This window comes from Staurois parvus, unplaced genomic scaffold (genome assembly GCF_062004578.1).
Source record: "Staurois parvus isolate SC_StPar_1 unplaced genomic scaffold, SC_StPar_1.0 ptg000068l, whole genome shotgun sequence".
NCBI classification, from domain to species: Eukaryota; Metazoa; Chordata; class Amphibia; order Anura; family Ranidae; genus Staurois; species Staurois parvus.
In genome coordinates, this window is record NW_028317864.1 from 748542 (window position 1) to 766286 (window position 17745).

At 45.2% G+C, this 17745-nt stretch overlaps 1 protein-coding gene across 1 annotated transcript; it reads right to left on the reverse strand.

Moving 5' to 3' along the window:
- On the reverse strand, window positions 1-10318 carry TOR2A (torsin family 2 member A). The gene is made up of 5 exons (XM_089668996.1): window positions 10155-10318; window positions 5191-5456; window positions 3936-4111; window positions 2093-2220; window positions 1-890 (listed from the first exon to the last, which is right to left on the reverse strand). Exons 1-5 carry the CDS (start codon window positions 10288-10290, stop codon window positions 646-648), a joined length of 951 nt encoding a protein of 316 aa, XP_089525122.1. The 5' UTR covers window positions 10291-10318; the 3' UTR covers window positions 1-645.
- Window positions 10319-17745: the final 7427 nt, after the last annotated feature.

The window sequence follows — 17745 nt, forward strand, 5'->3', positions numbered from 1 at the left end:
TTCCAAGTTCATTACAAATTTTATTTTGACTTGAGATGTCTAAAATGTTATATAATGGGACACAGAAGGATAGGGGCTTCACCAGGAAGAAAGGGTACTGAAGAGACAAAGAAGCCATCCACCGCCTCCATCTCCTGGCACCTTCCTCCTACTCTCATGATCTCCTTCAAAGAGGTTAGTTTTGGTTCTGTGACCCAGCAGAACCTTCCTCTGTCTTCGACAACCCATCTCCATATGGGACATCCCTCAACAAATACGGTTTAATAAAAGCTGGAAAAGATCATTCCCGTTTCTTCAGCAAGTGGAAATTCCTACACAACAAGGCAACCAATGCTGACCTCTGTCACTTCCACACATTTGTACCTTGACTCCAACACTGTCAGCATATAGTAGCTTCCCTTGTCTAAATAAATATGAGATTTGATATGCATTTCTCTATTTCCAGCTCAGTCCTTGTAAACAGGTCACTTATCCAATAATGTCTCAATAAAACCCTCATAACACACTGAACTTTGTACGTGGCAATCAGCAGTTTTTCTAGATAACCAGACACTGAGCAGCGGGCATCTCCCAACATGAGGTGGTTCTAGAGAGGCGAAGGATGCACATTGCGCAGAGATGTCTCCAAGTCTCCTCTGCCTCTACTCACAAGTAGTAGTTGATGCGGGATGGTACTGTTTTGCAGCCCGTTGAGGAGAAAACCTTTTCATCTTCAGGAATGTAAACCAGACTGTCTGCTACAGACTGAACAATATCTTCTTCCTTAGCCAAGTCTTGCTGTTCCAGCTCACTGCGAACGCACTGTCTGACGTGGTTAGGGCGTAAGGGCAAAAAAGGCACAATGACATCTATGAGGTTCTGCTTGATGATCTCGGACTGCCAGAAGCCATCTGCCAAAGAAGATGCACATATAGTAAATAAATCAAATTAATGAGGGGATAGCTATGTCTTAGGAAGGCCGTACATCATCCATATTTCAGGAATCAAGCTGTGGGTAACCCCACTGGCACCATCAAGCTCAACAAACTTTGATTTGAAAAAAATTAATGGAGAGATCTATCTATATAATTATATATATATATATATATATATATATATATATATATATATATTAATCTGGAAACACTACATGATTTGCAGGTGTGAAAGTGACAGGTTTCATCTTGAAAGTGATATAATAATTATTTTGTTTTATCTTCCGCTGTGTGATGAGATACCTAGCTAACAGGTGGGAAGCCTCACTTTCTTCATTCACTGTGTGCGCTGCTAGTAATACAGAGTCATATCAGAACTTACTGAGCTTCAAAGAGGGCAAATTGTTGGTACTGCTTAGCTGGTGCCTCTGTGACTGAAGTTGCCAAATTATTTGCCCTGCTGTGGGATACAATATCAAAAAGGTTATGACGGCATATACAGTTTCTGGGAAAACGTCATCTGATAAGCATAAGAGCGGTTGACATGGTCAGCTGACTGAGAGACAAAAGGAAATTGTGACTCGGAATAAGAAAACAACAGTTACAAATGTGGCTGCAGAGCTCAATCTCAGTCCCGTGAAGACGGAGATTGAGCTCTGCAGTCACTTTTACAGCAGCTGTTTTCTTATTCCAGGACCTGTGCAATGTCCTTTTGTCAGTCACTTGACAAATGTCAACCACAATTATGCTTATCAGATGATGTTTTCCCAGAAACTGTATATGCTGTCATGACCTTTGATACTGTACCTTGCGACATGTCAAATAAATGGCAACTTCAGTCACAGAGGCTCCAGCTAAGCAGGACCAACAATTTGCTCTCTTTGAAGCTCAGTAAGCTCTGACATGTCTCTGTATTACTAGCATCGCACGCAGTGAATGACAAAAGTAAGGCTTCCGACCTGTTAGCTAGGTGTCTCATCACCCAGCGGAAGCAAAGGTGTGTTACATCACTTCCGTTATCAACAGGAAACAGGCCATCACTTTCACACCTGCAAATCACGTTGTTTCCATTTTTTTGTCCAATCCCTGTATATATCATAGACATTTTCCATTTGGACAGTGGTTTGGTGACACAAGCACAGTATAGTGTTTAGTTTATGTTGGTAAGCTGCACTCACGTTCATGGTCTGATATCACAGTGTTGGCTATAGCCGACTCTACATCCCTCAGCTGGATCTCTTCTCTGTCCCTGCGTTCTCTCCAGAATTTCAGAGCCACCCGATTAATGTCATCTCCTCCCGAATTGCTGCAAAACACAAGTATATTAGTGGGCTACATATCTTAAAAAAAAAAAAAAAAAAAAAAGCAGTTTTTGGTTAATTTCATTTAAACATTTTCTTAAAATGTTTACCGTCACTTATATAACATCTTCAATGTAAGAATTACCATAGAATGCAGTATGCTTTCTTTTCAAACATCCCAGCAAACTAATCGAAGTTCCATGTGGAGTTGTATGAATTTAGGACAGGGAGGGGTGTGTGCATTCTGAAAAACGTATTCAAATAGCACGCTTTACATGATAGAAATAAAATACTCAGAAGTCCTGAAGAATGGGATTGCTGAACACCAGCTACTGTCTAGATGTGGTAAATAATAAACAGCAATATATATATATTTTTTTTATTTACCTGACTAAAGAGAAAATAAAATAAATTCAGCCCTAAATATAAAGGATAGATTACCTGTACAAAACAACCATACATTTCCTTTACACCCCCCCTCACCCGCAATCTGTAAGATTACCAGCCCTTGAACAATGACCCAAATTTAAGGAACATTCTACGTTAGACAGCAATGAGTGCATTGTGCGGTGTGCTCCTAGCTGTGAGACCACACTCTCACTGACAGCTATTGATCTCTAATAATGATTAGGAACTAATCAGTGTGGTGCCCGATCACATGGCTTTGTTAGTAAACAGATGTCATTGACAGCTGCTGATGTATTTCTGTCTGTGAACTCAATGTGCACAGAAAAATATTTTCTCTACATAAAGTAGTTCTAAAGGGAATTTTTTTTTTTTTACGTTAATGCATTAATGTAAAAAGACTTCTGTGTGCAGCTCCCCCTCCAATCCCCCCCCCACCCCCAAATACTTACCTTAGCCTAATATCAACAATCCAGCACTGTGCACGAGAGCAGCGACTTTCTCCGCTCTGTCCCTCCTCACAGGACAGAAAGGCAACAACGAAAGCCACTGGCTCCTGCTGCTGTCAATGAAATCATGTTGAGGGAACGGGGTGGGGCCGAGCCGCACTGTGTGGGTCTATGGACACAGGCAGCGCAGCTCAGGATCAAGCTTGCAGGTGTGCCACAATAGGAAGTGACTACCTATGGTGCTGGCAAGGGACCCTAGGAGAGGAGGATTGTGGCAGCTCTGTATAAAAACCATTGCACAGAGCAGGCAAGTAGAACATGTTTATTATTTTAAAAAATTACCCTTTACAATAAGAAAAAAAAGAAAACATTGTACAAAACAAAATCAATGCTGGCGTCAGAAACAATTGTACAACTTAAAACAATTGTGCAACTAAAAGGTATGTGTTGCATGAATACATTGGCAATACAAATAAGCCATCACAATGCCCAATCAGGGCAAAGTAAAAGGTTCTCTTAAGAGAGCCCCACCCACCTATGCTGCACTCCCCCACCAATCTGTTCCACCATCACAGCTGGGAGTTCTAACCCTGTGTAAGCTCTAAGTTGTTCTTCTCTTTGCTCATGTGACAGTGTTCGAGCCTAGCAATTAGCTACTCATCCTGGAGGCCACATCCTCCCTCATACAGAGGAGCGCCATTTTTTCGTGAGAGTTCAGGCAGGGGAACGAAGTAATGAGATGTACGGCAAAGGTGAGAATTAGCAGGTGGGGAGGTTTTTCTTTTAGGATGAGAATCTCTATAACAAATGTAAGTCATTGTAGGTAAGGGTGTACACATCATTGAAGAATGATCCCATGTACTAACCTTATGAAGATAAATATGGCCTTCTTGTAATTTGAACCAATCACCACCCACGACGGGCCAAGGAAAGGGACAAGGACATCTATGAGCCCCGGGTGCATTTTGTCCATTTCTTCAAACACAAACATGGATCGACCACAAGTGGTGAGGTTACCCTGGATCCACTGTTTGAGGTTCTCCTAGATGACGATACAATTCATAATAATAGAAATAAAGATTAGATAATTTTTTTCTTTGTCAGAACAATGGACCACTAATTCCTCCTAATGTCTCCAAAATGTACCTATGTGCACTACCCACCACATCCATGCATACTTGCCTGGCTCTGACAGTTACTGCCTCTGGTGCTTGTTTACATCCTGGCCATGCCTGCACATTACAGCCGTTTAGACTTCTACAAGACAGTCTCCAGCCTCAAGGCACAGCCCCATTGAAGTCTAAAGGGCTGTAATGTGCAAGTGATGCCCCTCTCCCCCCCCCAAAAAAAAAAAAAAAAAAACCCACCCTGTGAAAGCATGTGGGGGTTCTTCTCCCCTGCAGCAGCTGTCACTTTGGAGATTTGTGTGGCTGTGGGGATCTCTGCCTGCACGGCTGCATCATTCATTCACAGAACTGTGAATGAACTACAAAAAGGATGAGTGTACTTAGACTTAAAGTGTGGTTTTCCTGGTCTCCAAACCGTGGCCCAAGGGCCAGATGCAGCCCTTTTTTAAAAATTTTATCTGGCTCTTGGAGCGCTATTCCTCCCATTGATGCAAGCACTATTCTTCCCATTTGCACCATTCCTCCCGCTGACACCAAAGATGCAACACTATTTCCCTCACTGGCACCAATAATGGGGCACTGTTCCTCCCACTGACGCAAACAATGGGGCACTATTCCACCCACTGACACCAACCATGGGGCACCATTCCTCCCACTGACACCAACCATGGGGCACCATTCCTCCCACTGACACCAACCATGGGGCACCATTCCTCCCACTGACTGACACCAACCATGGGGCACCATTCCTCCCACTGACACCAACCATGGGGCACTATTCCTCCCACTGACACCAACCATGGGGCACCATTCCTCCCACTGACTCCAACGATGGAACACCATTCCTCCCACTGACTCCAACGATGGAACACCATTCTTTCTCCTGACTCCAATGATGGGACACTATTCCTTCCACTGACACCAGCAGGGCGGCAATATTCCTCCAATTATCTTTTAAGATGGTTAATCATACTGATAAAATACAGAGGCCCACCTTGTACTGTTTGAGATTCTGAGCATGAGGGAAGTTCAGGACTGGAGAGAAATGATGGACATAGGGGCTGCGGCTTCCATCTCTGTACAAATGTTTTACCAGCAGGGAACTCAGGAATGTCTTGCCGGTGCCACTCCAGCCATGGAAGGACAATACGAGGGGTTTGCTGGGGTAATCGGTCTCCATAAACTGTCTCAGGGTTTTCACCACCAGCTCCTGGGCCAGATGCTGCCCGAACAAATTGCGAGCAAGGTCACACTCCAAGGCTGCAGAGACAACAAGATAAAGTAACGTTCAAATTGAAAGGAAACGCCAAGAGTTTTCTATTAGCACATTGAATAGTTGCCCATACCAGTTATATCTGGATTCAATTTTTAGGTTTGTCTCTGTGCATTACTCTAAAGATTGAGACTTCCATTTTCTGAAACTTTTGTTGTATCTCTAGGGAGTTTCAGCTTCACCATTTGTATGCTGTCTAAACCCCAGCCAGCCCCAGAATATGTCATATGAGACTACCAAAGCAGAGACTAAACAAGACACTTATTGCTTTAGAGAAAATAGAAGGATGATTTCAGTTTTCATGTGGTGTGCAGAGGGTGAAGAGAATTTATAGTGAAACTCCGCTTTTGCTTATAAATCACCTGCATGTGAACAATTTTCTTTGCAAGGAATCAAGTAAGATGTAGAACCTTTCTCTGTTGTGACATCATTTTTATAGGCCTTTCCATACTGCAAAGTGGGAGGGTCTGCATTCATTATCACCAACTGCGTGTCCTAAAGGATACATTCACTTTATTAAATTAAAAAAAAATAGAATAAATGCACATTTTTTTCAGGTAAAAATAAAATGTGCATTTATTATTTTTTTCCTTGGGAGCCTGTAAATCATTGCAATCAGCAGATCGCCGGTGCAATGTCAGGCAGACTGTCAGTGTAGATATCTGCCTGTACCTCCGAAACGAGCAGGCAGTTATTGCTGGCCAGGAAGCTCAATGGATTATGGAAGTGCTCACCAGTGCCCTCGCAGTACATTGAAACCTACAAGCCGCAAAGGCTGATGGTACTTGTAGGCATTCATTCACAGGAACCTGTGAATGAAAGATGCAACTGTGTGGGCGGAGCCCCACGTGGCCACAATACTTTCAAATTGTGACAGTGCCCACCAGCTGTCACAGAGGGGGGCAGAGACTGCAGCTGCTGGAACATGTTACATGTACCACCCTAAAAATGGGTGGAACATGTAACATGTTCCAAAAGGTGAGCTTATCCTATAAGCTGGCCATACACTAGTAGATTTTTTTGAATGAACGTTCATATGAAAATTCTCTCCAGTACATCCAAGGACATGATGAATGGCGTTCGAAAGTCCTTCATAAACTACTTTGAACATTCGATTTTGGAGCGAATGAAAACTGCATTCATGGTTAGAAATGTTTCCAACAGAAACATTTTCTATCCTGCCTTCTTCAAATTTTCTAGTCACTGCAGCTGAAAAAGAATATCGATTCACACCACTAACGATTAGAAAATTGAATAAAGGTTCTTAAAATGAAAAATGCCAAATCTACTGGTATATGGCCAGCCTTAAAGAGGAACTTCAGCCCCCCTCGCTTTATGTATGCATGACATCAAAAACCCCGCTTTTAAGGACGTTTCATGTTTTTTCTGCCTCTACATACCCCTCTATGCTAGCCTATGTGCTTTGCAAACATCAGCATTTAGGAGGTACAAAAAACCCCACTGTCAGTGTGCACGGGGGGAGCGTCTTCTGAAGAATATATGCCTGATGCAACCTAAAAGCATGTAAACACGCTTAAAGCGGAGCTCCACCCAAAAGGGGAAGTTCCGCTTTAAGGACTACTCCCCCGCTCCCTATTAAGGATTGGCACCTTGGAGGGGCGTGGGGGGGGGGGGGGGGAGTGGGTACCAGAATTTGACAGGTACCGGCTCCCAATTGTGGTCGCACCGCCTAGGCCAGTGATGGCGAACCCGTGGCACGCGTGCCACAGCCGGCACGCCGAGCCTTATCTGTGGGCACGCCAGGAGAATACCGTATTTTTCGCTCCATAAGACGCACTTTTTTTCCCCCAAAAAAGGGGGGAAAATGTCAGTGCATCTTATGGAGCGAATATAGAGCGGCCGGTCCGGTATTTCCACCGCCGCCGTGTCAGAATACCGGGCCGGCCGCTCAGCTCTCCAGTGGGACCGTACCTGTCCCTCTATCCAGCGGCGCGCTGTCTTCCCGGCTTCTGTAGTGTGCGTGACACATGACAGATCCCAGAAGCCGCCGGACCAATCACAAAGCGCAGCGCTTCTCGCGCATGCGCACTGGGCATCCGGCTGTCCGACGAGCGCCCACACTACAGAAGCCGGGAAGACAGCGCGCGGCTGGATAAAGGAACAGGTAAGATAAAAAAAAAAAACTCTGCGGAAGTAAGAGCGGGTACCTGTCAAATTCAGGTACCCGCTCCCCCTCCCTCCCCAAAGGTCAGCAGTCATCTGTACTGTCCGCAGTCTCTGGTCATCCCTGTACTGTCTGCAGTCTCTGGTCATCCCTGTGCTTTCCGCAGTCTCTGGTCATCCCTGTACTGTCCGCAGTCTCTGGTCATCCCTGTACTGTGTCCGCAGTCTCTGGTCATCTCCTGTACTGTGTCCGCAGTCTCTGGTCATCCCCTGTACTGTGTCTGCAGTCTCTGGTCATCCCCTGTACTGTGTCTGCAGTCTCTGGTCATCCCCTGTACTGTGTCTGCAGTCTCTGGTCATCCCCTGTACTGTGTCTGCAGTCTCTGGTCATCCCTGTACTGTGTCCGCAGTCTCTGGTCATCTCCTGTACTGTGTCCGCAGTCTCTGGTCATCCCTGTACTGTGTCCGCAGTCTCTGGTCATCCCTGTACTGTGTCCGCAGTCTCTGGTCATCCCTGTACTGTGTCCGCAGTCTCTGGTCATCCCTGTACTGTGTCTGCAGTCTCTGGTCATCCCTGTACTGTGTCCGCAGTCTCTGGTCATCCCTGTACTGTTAATTAGTTTGCACTACTGTACGAGTTGTTTTTTCTAAACCAAAAGCTCGATATTCAGGTTTCATTGCAGTGTTGGCACTTTGAAAGAAATAAGTTGGTTTTGGGTTGCAGTTTGGGCACTCGGGCTCAAAAAGGTTCGCCATCACTGGCCTAGGCGATCGGAAACTAAAGGTGTCCTCCCTCCCTCCTGTAGTCTTCTGCGACACGTGACAGGTCCCAGAAGACTACAGGACCATTCATGAAGTGCAGCGCTACTCACACATGCACAGTGGGTACCCGGCTGTGAAGCCGCAAGCAGTCACACTCGGATGACCACACTGAAGATGCCGGCCTCCAGGATGGCCGGTGAAACGGGCTGCGGGGACACACCACGGGACCCAGGGACAGGTGAGTGGCTGTTTTTTTAAAAGTCAGCAGCTACAGTTTTTGTAGCTGCTGACTTTTATTTTTTGACAGGATGAGTGGAACTCCACTTCAGTGTTCATTCATTCCAATAGCCAGAATACATTAACCCCTTCACGCCGGCGCCTCCCGGCCCTTTAAGGGTTTCAGAAGCCGGGAGGTGGGGCGGGGTTTAGGGTCATGTGACCGCCGTGACACGCCGTCATGGCGGTCACATGATCGGGAAAGGTCCCGATCGAAAGAGATCGGGACCTTTCCGTGAGTACCGGACGTGTGCTGGGAGCGCAGGGCACGTGCTCTCGGCACATATGTTCTTTTTTCATAGAATACAAATGTGCAGCCGCTTGGCGTCTAGGCCTAGATGCTGGGACGCCGCACATTTGCGTTCGGCCAGCGTGAAGAGGTTACAATTCTGCCCAATGGAATGAACACCCAAGAGTTAATCGTGTTTTTAAAAAATGCAAAAAAAAAAAAAAGGTACATTTCTTATTTTTGTCCAAAAGGTGAACTTATCCTTTAACATTAGTGTATTTTTACTGTTTTGTTTTCTAGACTGTTTTGCTAATTCCGCGAGGCATAAAATACCGCGACCACCACCATGTTATTCCTTAGGGTCTCTGATCTCAGAAAATAAGGCATGTTTATGGGGATTTGTGTCATTTTCAGGCCTAAAATTATGTTTTAAGTATGTAAACAAAAATGTAAAAACAGCTCAGACATCTCGCATTTCAGCTGATCCCCCCTGAATTGGATGACATACAATTATGCCCCCCCAGCTGGAAAAATACTGCAGACGCTAGGTGGAGAAGTATGAGCGGAGCAGGGAGTGTGTCCAGTCCTGTGCTGTCAGTGTGTGAGATATCAGGCAGCCGCACTGACCACAGGCGGCAGTGGAGGATATTATGGATGGGGGAGGGGAGCAATCTTCTCTTGCTCGGCCTGCATAGGGCCCCCGGACTGTACCAGGTCCCCTACTGATCTATCATAGGTATGGGGTGCATTAGGAGGGTTCAGACTAGGTTGTCAGTTCAAAGTAGAATTTTGTAGTTTTGGATGGAGTGGAGAAGGATTACATGTCGTCTCATGATTTCCCTGCTATCTGGAGCTCCTAGAGAGAGATTTCCCCTCACTTCCTGTCCTGCTGATATCTTTCTACCAGACAGGAAGTGAGGAGAAGCCAGCAATAGGGGACACCAGCAGAATAAACAGGGTCTATTGCCTCCTCATAAACTACTAAAGAGAAGAAAGGTATTTCTGTGTCACTTTAGAAGAGTTCTCACTTCCTGTTTGGTAAAAGGTTGTCACCAGGACAGGAAGTGAGGGGAAATCTCTCAACAGGAACCAGAGAACAGTAAAGGCGGGGGGGGGGGGGGTCTAACCCATCACCACTCTCTAAAACCAAGGAGAATAGCTTGTAGCTGAACACGAACTATAATTGCCCCCCACCCCACTTATCTGTGAAGTGTCCCTTTAAGAGACAATAACTAAATCCCCCCAGTGGAATGAACCATTAAGTCCGGGGGGGAGGGCAGTCTTCTCTACTCACCATCCAAGCCGGGCCGGAAGCTGCAGTCACAGGCGCTGCTGGAGTATAGACTGCAATGGAGGGAGGAGAGCTGCCAGCAGAGCCCGGAGCCGGCCACCCAAACCACCGACAACACCAGGCTGAGGCGGCCCGCCATCCTCACCTCACTCGCGTCATGACGGGAAATGTAGTCCGCTCCTCTCCGCCCGGCTCAGCGTCACGTGACGGCCAGTGTCAGGAGCCGGCCGCCATGTTGGTGGAGGAAGGAGGGTCTACATAGAGAGCGGGGCAATGCCTGCTGCTGACACCGGTGTATGTATATACATAGATCACTCTAGAAGGCTGCACTCATACCTGGCTCTTCTGGAAATGTATGAAATACCGTGCTGCCAGTAATTGTCCCCTCAAACGTGGAGCTGAGGACCAGGAACGTCTATAGGTATGCATAGAGCAGACTGTCCACATGAATGGGCCGCCCTACGCTGTGTGGGAAAAATGCACAACTAATGTGACGCAGCCATGTGAATGGGGCCTACAATACATATGTAAGAGCCTAGTGTACACTGCATAGAGAGGCCTGCTGTCCAACCTATGGCCCTCAGGGCTCCTGCAGACACCAGTCTGTGTGTCCCTATGGCTCTGTTATAGCTGTGATTTACAGCAGTCCCATGTAATATCTCTGCAGTCTCTGACCATCCCCAGTACCGCGTCTGCAGACTCTGACCATCCCCAGTACCGCGTCTGCAGACTCTGACCATCCCCAGTACCGCGTCTGCAGACTCTGACCATCCCCAGTACCGCGTCTGCAGACTCTGACCATCCCCAGTACCGCGTCTGCAGACTCTGACCATCCCCAGTACAGCGTCTGCAGACTCTGACCATCCCCAGTACCGCGTCTGCAGTCTCTGACCATCCCCAGTACCGCGTCTGCAGTCTCTGACCATCCCCAGTACCGCGTCTGCAGTCTCTGACCATCCCCAGTACCGCGTCTGCAGTCTCTGACCATCCCCAGTACCGCGTCTGCAGTCTCTGACCATCCCCAGTACCGCGTCTGCAGTCTCTGACCATCCCCAGTACCGCGTCTGCAGTCTCTGACCATCCCCAGTACCGCGTCTGCAGTCTCTGACCATCCCCAGTACCGCGTCTGCAGTCTCTGACCATCCCCAGTACCGCGTCTGCAGTCTCTGACCATCCACAGTACCGTGTGTCCAGTCTCTGACCATCCCTAGTACTGCGTCTGCAAACTGACCTTCTCTAGTACATTGTCTGCAGTCTCTGACCATCCTTAGTACCGTGTCTGCAGACTCTGACCATCCCCAGTACCGTGTCTGCAGTCTCTGACCATCCACAGTACCGTGTCTGCAGTCTCTGACCATCCACAGTACCGTGTGTCCAGTCTCTGACCATCCCTAGTACTGCGTCTGCAAACTGACCTTCTCTAGTACATTGTCTGCAGTCTCTGACCATCCTTAGTACTGCGTCTGCAGACTCTGACCATCTCTAGTACATTGTCTGCAGACTCTGACCATCTCTAGTACATTTGTCTGCAGACTCTGACCATCTCTAGTACATTTGTCTGCAGACTCTGACCATCTCTAGTACATTTGTCTGCAGACTCTGACCATCTCTAGTACATTTGTCTGCAGACTCTGACCATCTCTAGTACATTTGTCTGCAGACTCTGACCATCTCTAGTACATTTGTCTGCAGACTCTGACCATCTCTAGTACATTTGTCTGCAGTCTCTGACCATCTCTAGTGCCGTGTCTACAGTCTCTGACCATCCCTAGTACATTTGTCTGCAGTCTCTGACCATCTCTAGTGCCGTGTCTGCAGTCTCTGACCATCTCTAGTGCCGTGTCTGCAGTCTCTGACCATCTCTAGTGCCGTGTCTGCAGTCTCTGACCATCCCTAGTACATTTGTCTGCAGTCTCTGACCATCCCTAGTGCCGTGTCTGCAGTCTCTGACCATCCCTAGTGCCGTGTCTGCAGTCTCTGACCATCCCTAGTGCCGTGTCTGCAGTCTCTGACCATCCCTAGTGTGACGATCGCAGTGTCAGACCCCCAGCCCTTCTCACCAAAATTGTGACCGAAGGACTAGCCAATCTAAAACCGCGCTGTCACGTGCGTAACAATGCCACACCCAGCTGCACCCTGCACAACGATTTTCCAGATAATGGACCACAATCTATGTACCCGCAGCCCGAGAGCGATTGTTACTGGGTCAGGTTAATTACACAATTAACCCTTCACACTGCCACCACCACCTTTTTATACAGAGAAAGAGGAAACTCGGCAATGATGTTTGAATAATCATCCGTATACCACTGTCACCACAGGCAGGGATATATAGAGGTTTAAACACACACAGTAGTGCTCTTCAGAGGCAGGGGTTCTTAGTTTGCATTAAAGAGCTTTAGAAACAGTTCAACACTTTCAGAAAGTAAGATTTATTACTAAAAGGTCAAAAGGGTGCAATAAAAATATTTCCAGAAAAAGATGTAGCCTAAATATATATACATAGAGCAATAACACAGCAAAGAGATAACAGAAAGAAGTTTAGAGAGATAAAATACTTGTCAAAAGTCCTGGGTTAAGCAGATCAAGTTTTCTGAGCAAAAGGGCCTTATCTCCCAAAGTTAGTTCCGATGTTAAAGGGAGCTTTTTCAACTTAGCTTCTGCTCCAAGCATAAAAGCTTTTCTAGGAACTCAGCAGGGTGTCTCCTTGCAGCAGAGAACCAATCGCCTCATTTGGGGAGGGTGTTGGGGCGGAGACCCAAGCTAGAACTAAAAACCCTCGCAGCCGATGTCATGGTCCATAACTTACCCTCAGTGCATTTAGCAGCCTAGCCACTAGTAGATTAATATGCAGAAGCATCTGCTGAACGTCTAGATATGAAATATGACATACCTGCTGGGACGGTTAAGGAGATACCATTTTCTGCTCTCCTATAGATGTTGGCTAGGGGGTGTAATATATCAGGCGGCTTGTATTAAAGTGACCGATCTGACTATATGCCTGGTTTTTATGTAAGTCTTCCATATTCCAAGGTATGAAATCATGGGGGAAAATGATCTCTGACCATCTCTAGTGCCGTGTCTGCAGCCTCTGACCATCTCTAGCGCCGTGTCTGCAGCCTCTGACCATCCCTAGCGCCGTGTCTGCAGCCTCTGACCATCCCTAGCGCCGTGTCTGCAGCCTCTGACCATCCCTAGCGCCGTGTCTGCAGTCTCTGACCAACCCTAGTACCGTGTCTGCAGTCTCTGACCATCCCTAGCACCGTGTCTGCAGCCTCTGACCATCCCTAGCACCGTGTCTGCAGCCTCTGACCATCCCTAGCACCGTGTCTGCAGCCTCTGACCATCCCTAGCGCCGTGTCTGCAGTCTCTGACCATCCCTAGCGCCGTGTCTGCAGTCTCTGACCATCCCTAGCGCCGTGTCTGCAGTCTCTGACCATCCCTAGCGCCGTGTCTGCAGTCTCTGACCAACCCTAGCGCCGTGTCTGCAGTCTCTGACCAACCCTAGCGCCGTGTCTGCAGTCTCTGACCAACCCTAGCGCCGTGTCTGCAGTCTCTGACCAACCCTAGCGCCGTGTCTGCAGCCTCTGACCATCCCTAGCGCCGTGTCTGCAGCCTCTGACCATCCCTAGCGCCGTGTCTGCAGCCTCTGACCATCCCTAGCGCCGTGTCTGCAGCCTCTGACCATCCCTAGCGCCGTGTCTGCAGCCTCTGACTATTATTACAACCCCTGGCAAAAAGTATGGTATCACCACTCTTGCAAAATGTTCTTTCAATTGTTTAATTGTGTAGAAAAACAAACAATCACAGAGATGTTTCAAAACTATTTTCATTTAACATTCCAACCTTCTGGCTTTAAGAAACACTTAAATAAAAGAAAACTGTAGTCAGTTGCAACTCTTTTTGCAGATCAAGCAGAGGAAAAATATATGGAATCCCTCAATTCTGAGGAAAATGTTATAGAATCACCATGTACTTTGCAGTTCTAAAACAAACTTCTGCATCAGATTACATCTGTTAATTAGTCCGCAGTGAGCTGTTGCCCCAAGCTGACTGACATGAATCATGGCTCCAACTCTAGAGATGGCAGTTGAAACAAAGGAGAGGATTATAAAAGAAGGTAAATCATCATGGAATGTTGCAAAAGATGTTGGTTGTTCCCAGTCAGCTGTGTCTAAACTCTGGACCAAGTACAAATCAAATGGGAAGGTTGTAAAAGGGAAGCGTACTGGTAGACCAAGGAAGACATCAAAGCGTCAAGATAGAAAACTTAAAGCAATATGCCTTGAAAACAGAAAATGTGCAACAAAACAAATGAGGGACAAATGGGCAGAAACAGAGGTCAATGTCTGTGACTGAACTGTAAGACATCCCCTAAAGGAAATGGGATTTACATATAGAAAAGCCAAACAAAAACCATCATTAACACCAAAACAGAAAAAAACAAGATTACAATGGGCTAAAGAAAAGCAATCATAAACTGTGGATGAAAGTGATGAATCACGAATCTGCATTGGGCAGGGTGATGATGCTGGAATGTTTGTTTGTTGCCGTTCCAATGAAATGTACAGTGCCCTGAAGAAGTATTTCTACCCCTTGAAATTTTCCACATTTTGTCATGTTGCAACCAAAAAGGTAAATGAATTTTATTGGGATTTTATGTGATAGACCAACACAAAGTGGTACATAATTGTGAAGTGGAAGGAAAATAATTTGCAAAAAAATTTTTTAACATTTTTTTTTACAAATATGTGAAAAGTGTGGTGTGCATTTGTATTCAGCCCCCCGAGTCAATACTTTGTGGAACCACCTTTTGCTGCAATTACAGCTGCAAGTCTTTTTGGGGATGTCTCTACCAGCTTTGCACATCTAAAGAGTGACATTTTTGCCCATTCTTCTTTGCAAAATAGCTCAAGCTAGTGAGCCTCAAAAACAGGAAGGCCAGATTAGAGTTTGCCAAACGACATCTAAAAAAGCCTTCACAGTTCTGGAACAACATCCTATGGACAGATGAGACCAAGATCAACTTGTACCAGAGTGATGGGAAGAGAAGAGTATGGAGAAGGAAAGGAACTCCTCATGATCCTAAGCATACCACCTCATCAGTGAAGCATGGTGGTGGTAGTGTCATGGCGTGGGCATGTATGGCTGCCAATGGAACTGGTTCTCTTGTATTTATTGATGTTGTGACAGCTGACAAAAGCAGCCGGATGAATTCTGAAGTGTTTCGGGCAATATTATCTGCTCATATTCAGCCAAATGCTTCACAACTCATTGGACGCCGCTTCACAGTGCAGATGGACAATGACCCAAAGCAGACTGCAAAAGCAACCAAAGAGTTTTTTTAAGGGAAAGAAGTGGAATGTTATGCAATGGCCAAGTCAATCACCTGACCTAAATCCGATTGAGCATGCATTTCACTTGCTGAAGACAAAACTGAAGGTAAAATGCCCCAAGAACAAGCAGGAACTGAAGACAGTTGCAGTAGAGGCCTGGCAGAGCATCACCAGGGATGAAACCCAGCGTCTGGTGATGTCTATGCGTTCCAGACTTCAGGCTGTAATTGACTGCAAAGGATATGCAACCAAGTATTAAAAAGTGAAAGTTTGATTTATGATTATTATTCTGTCCCATTACTTTTGGTCCCTTAACAAGTGGGAGGCACATATGCAAACTGTTGTAATTCCTACACCGTTCACCTGATTTGGATGTAAATACCCTCAAATTAAAGCTGACAGTCTGCAGTTAAAGCACATCTTGTTTGTTTCATTTCAAATCCATTGTGGTGGTGTATAGAGCCAAAAATGTTAGAATTGTGTCAATGTCCCAATATTTATGGACCTGACTGTAGATGTTAATGTAAAATCCAAAGGGGGGGAGGAGCAGCTATCTAATCCTTAGAACCCAAGGATAGTACACCACAATTAATATTTTAGAACAGTGCTTCTCAGCATCTAAATCTTATAGTATAAATATGCAGACCATCTTCATATGTCAAAAAAATATATTAACCATTTGCCGCCCGCCCTATGGCCGAATGGCGGGCGGCAAATGTCATCAGCATTCCGGGTGGACGCCATATGGCGTCCTCCCGCACATGCGCAGATTGCGCTCCTGCAGAGCGGCGCAGCGGCGCGATCTGTCACCGGCCGTGTACCTCGGACACGACCGATGACAGATCTGAGTATCAGCCCCATTGCCGGTACCATGTGACCTGCTGTGACCAATTACAGCAGGTCACATGACAGTTGTATACAATGGATGGCTTCATTCATGCCATCCATTGTATACTAGTGTCTAGCTGTGAATGGTCACAGCTAATCACATGCACATGTCATGTGATTAGCTGTGAATGGTCACAGCTAATCACATGCACATGCCATGTGATTAGCTGTGGCCAAATCACAGCTAAGCACAAAAAAAAAAAAAAAAACCCTGAATGAATCGATGTCATTCAGGTAAATGCTTGCTTATAGCAAAGTAATTCTTTGCTATAAGCAAATTGTGTAAAAAAAAAAAAAAAAAAAAAAATACTGATCACTTCCCCAAAGTAGTACAATGTTACTATGGTAACATTGTACTACTTTGGTCATAGTGAAATATGAAAAACAAATCTTAAAAAGAAAAAAAAATTTAATAAAAAAAAAAAAATTAAAATAAAATATTTTTTTTTTTCATACTGTCACCAGTCAGTGTCCCTGATCACCACCATGCCAGTTATATGATGATGCTGTACTGCACTGGTGACAATATGTAAAAAAAAAATAGTTAAACTAATTTTTTTAATTTTTTAATTTTCTGAAAAAATTATGACAAAAAAAATACAACTTCAAAAAACTCGCCATGCCTCTTATGAAGTACGTCGGACTGTCTACTCTGCAAAAAGGGTTCATTTGGGGGATATCTGTACTGTTCTGACATTCTTGGATCTCAAGAAATTAGATTGGCTGTCAGTACTTCAGGATTGATCAATATTCAGATCTATACCATAGTTTGTGAACTCTATAACTTTCCTACAAACTAAAAAATACATCCTAATTTGGGTTATTTTCACCAAAGAAATGTAGCAGAATACATCTCTGCTTAAATTTATGAAGAACAATTATTTATTTGCAAACTTTTATAACAGAAACAAAGAAAACATTTTTTTTCTTCAAAATTTTTGGTCTTTTTTTGTTAATTTAGCAAAAAATAAAAACCCCAGTGGTGATTAAATACCACCAAAAGAAAGCTCTAGTTGTGTGAAGAAAATTATAAAATTTTAGTTTGGGTACAATGTTGTATGACCGTGCAATTGTCATTCAAAGTGTGAGAGTGCTGAAAACTGGCCTGGGCAGGAAGGTGTAAAATTGCCCGGTATTGAATTGGTTAAAATAAATAAAAATCTCTAATGTGCAAAAAATATCTTATGACCATCAACAATGGAAAAATATATATCATGTGCAAAAAAATATTAATATGTTAGTTCTCATCAAATATATATAACCATTCATGCATATATATTGTAATGCTTATGTGACAGTGTGTCCATCCAACATATATCACTGTGTTCAGACGTCCATAAATTGAACTAGAAAAGAAAGTCCTTTCTTTT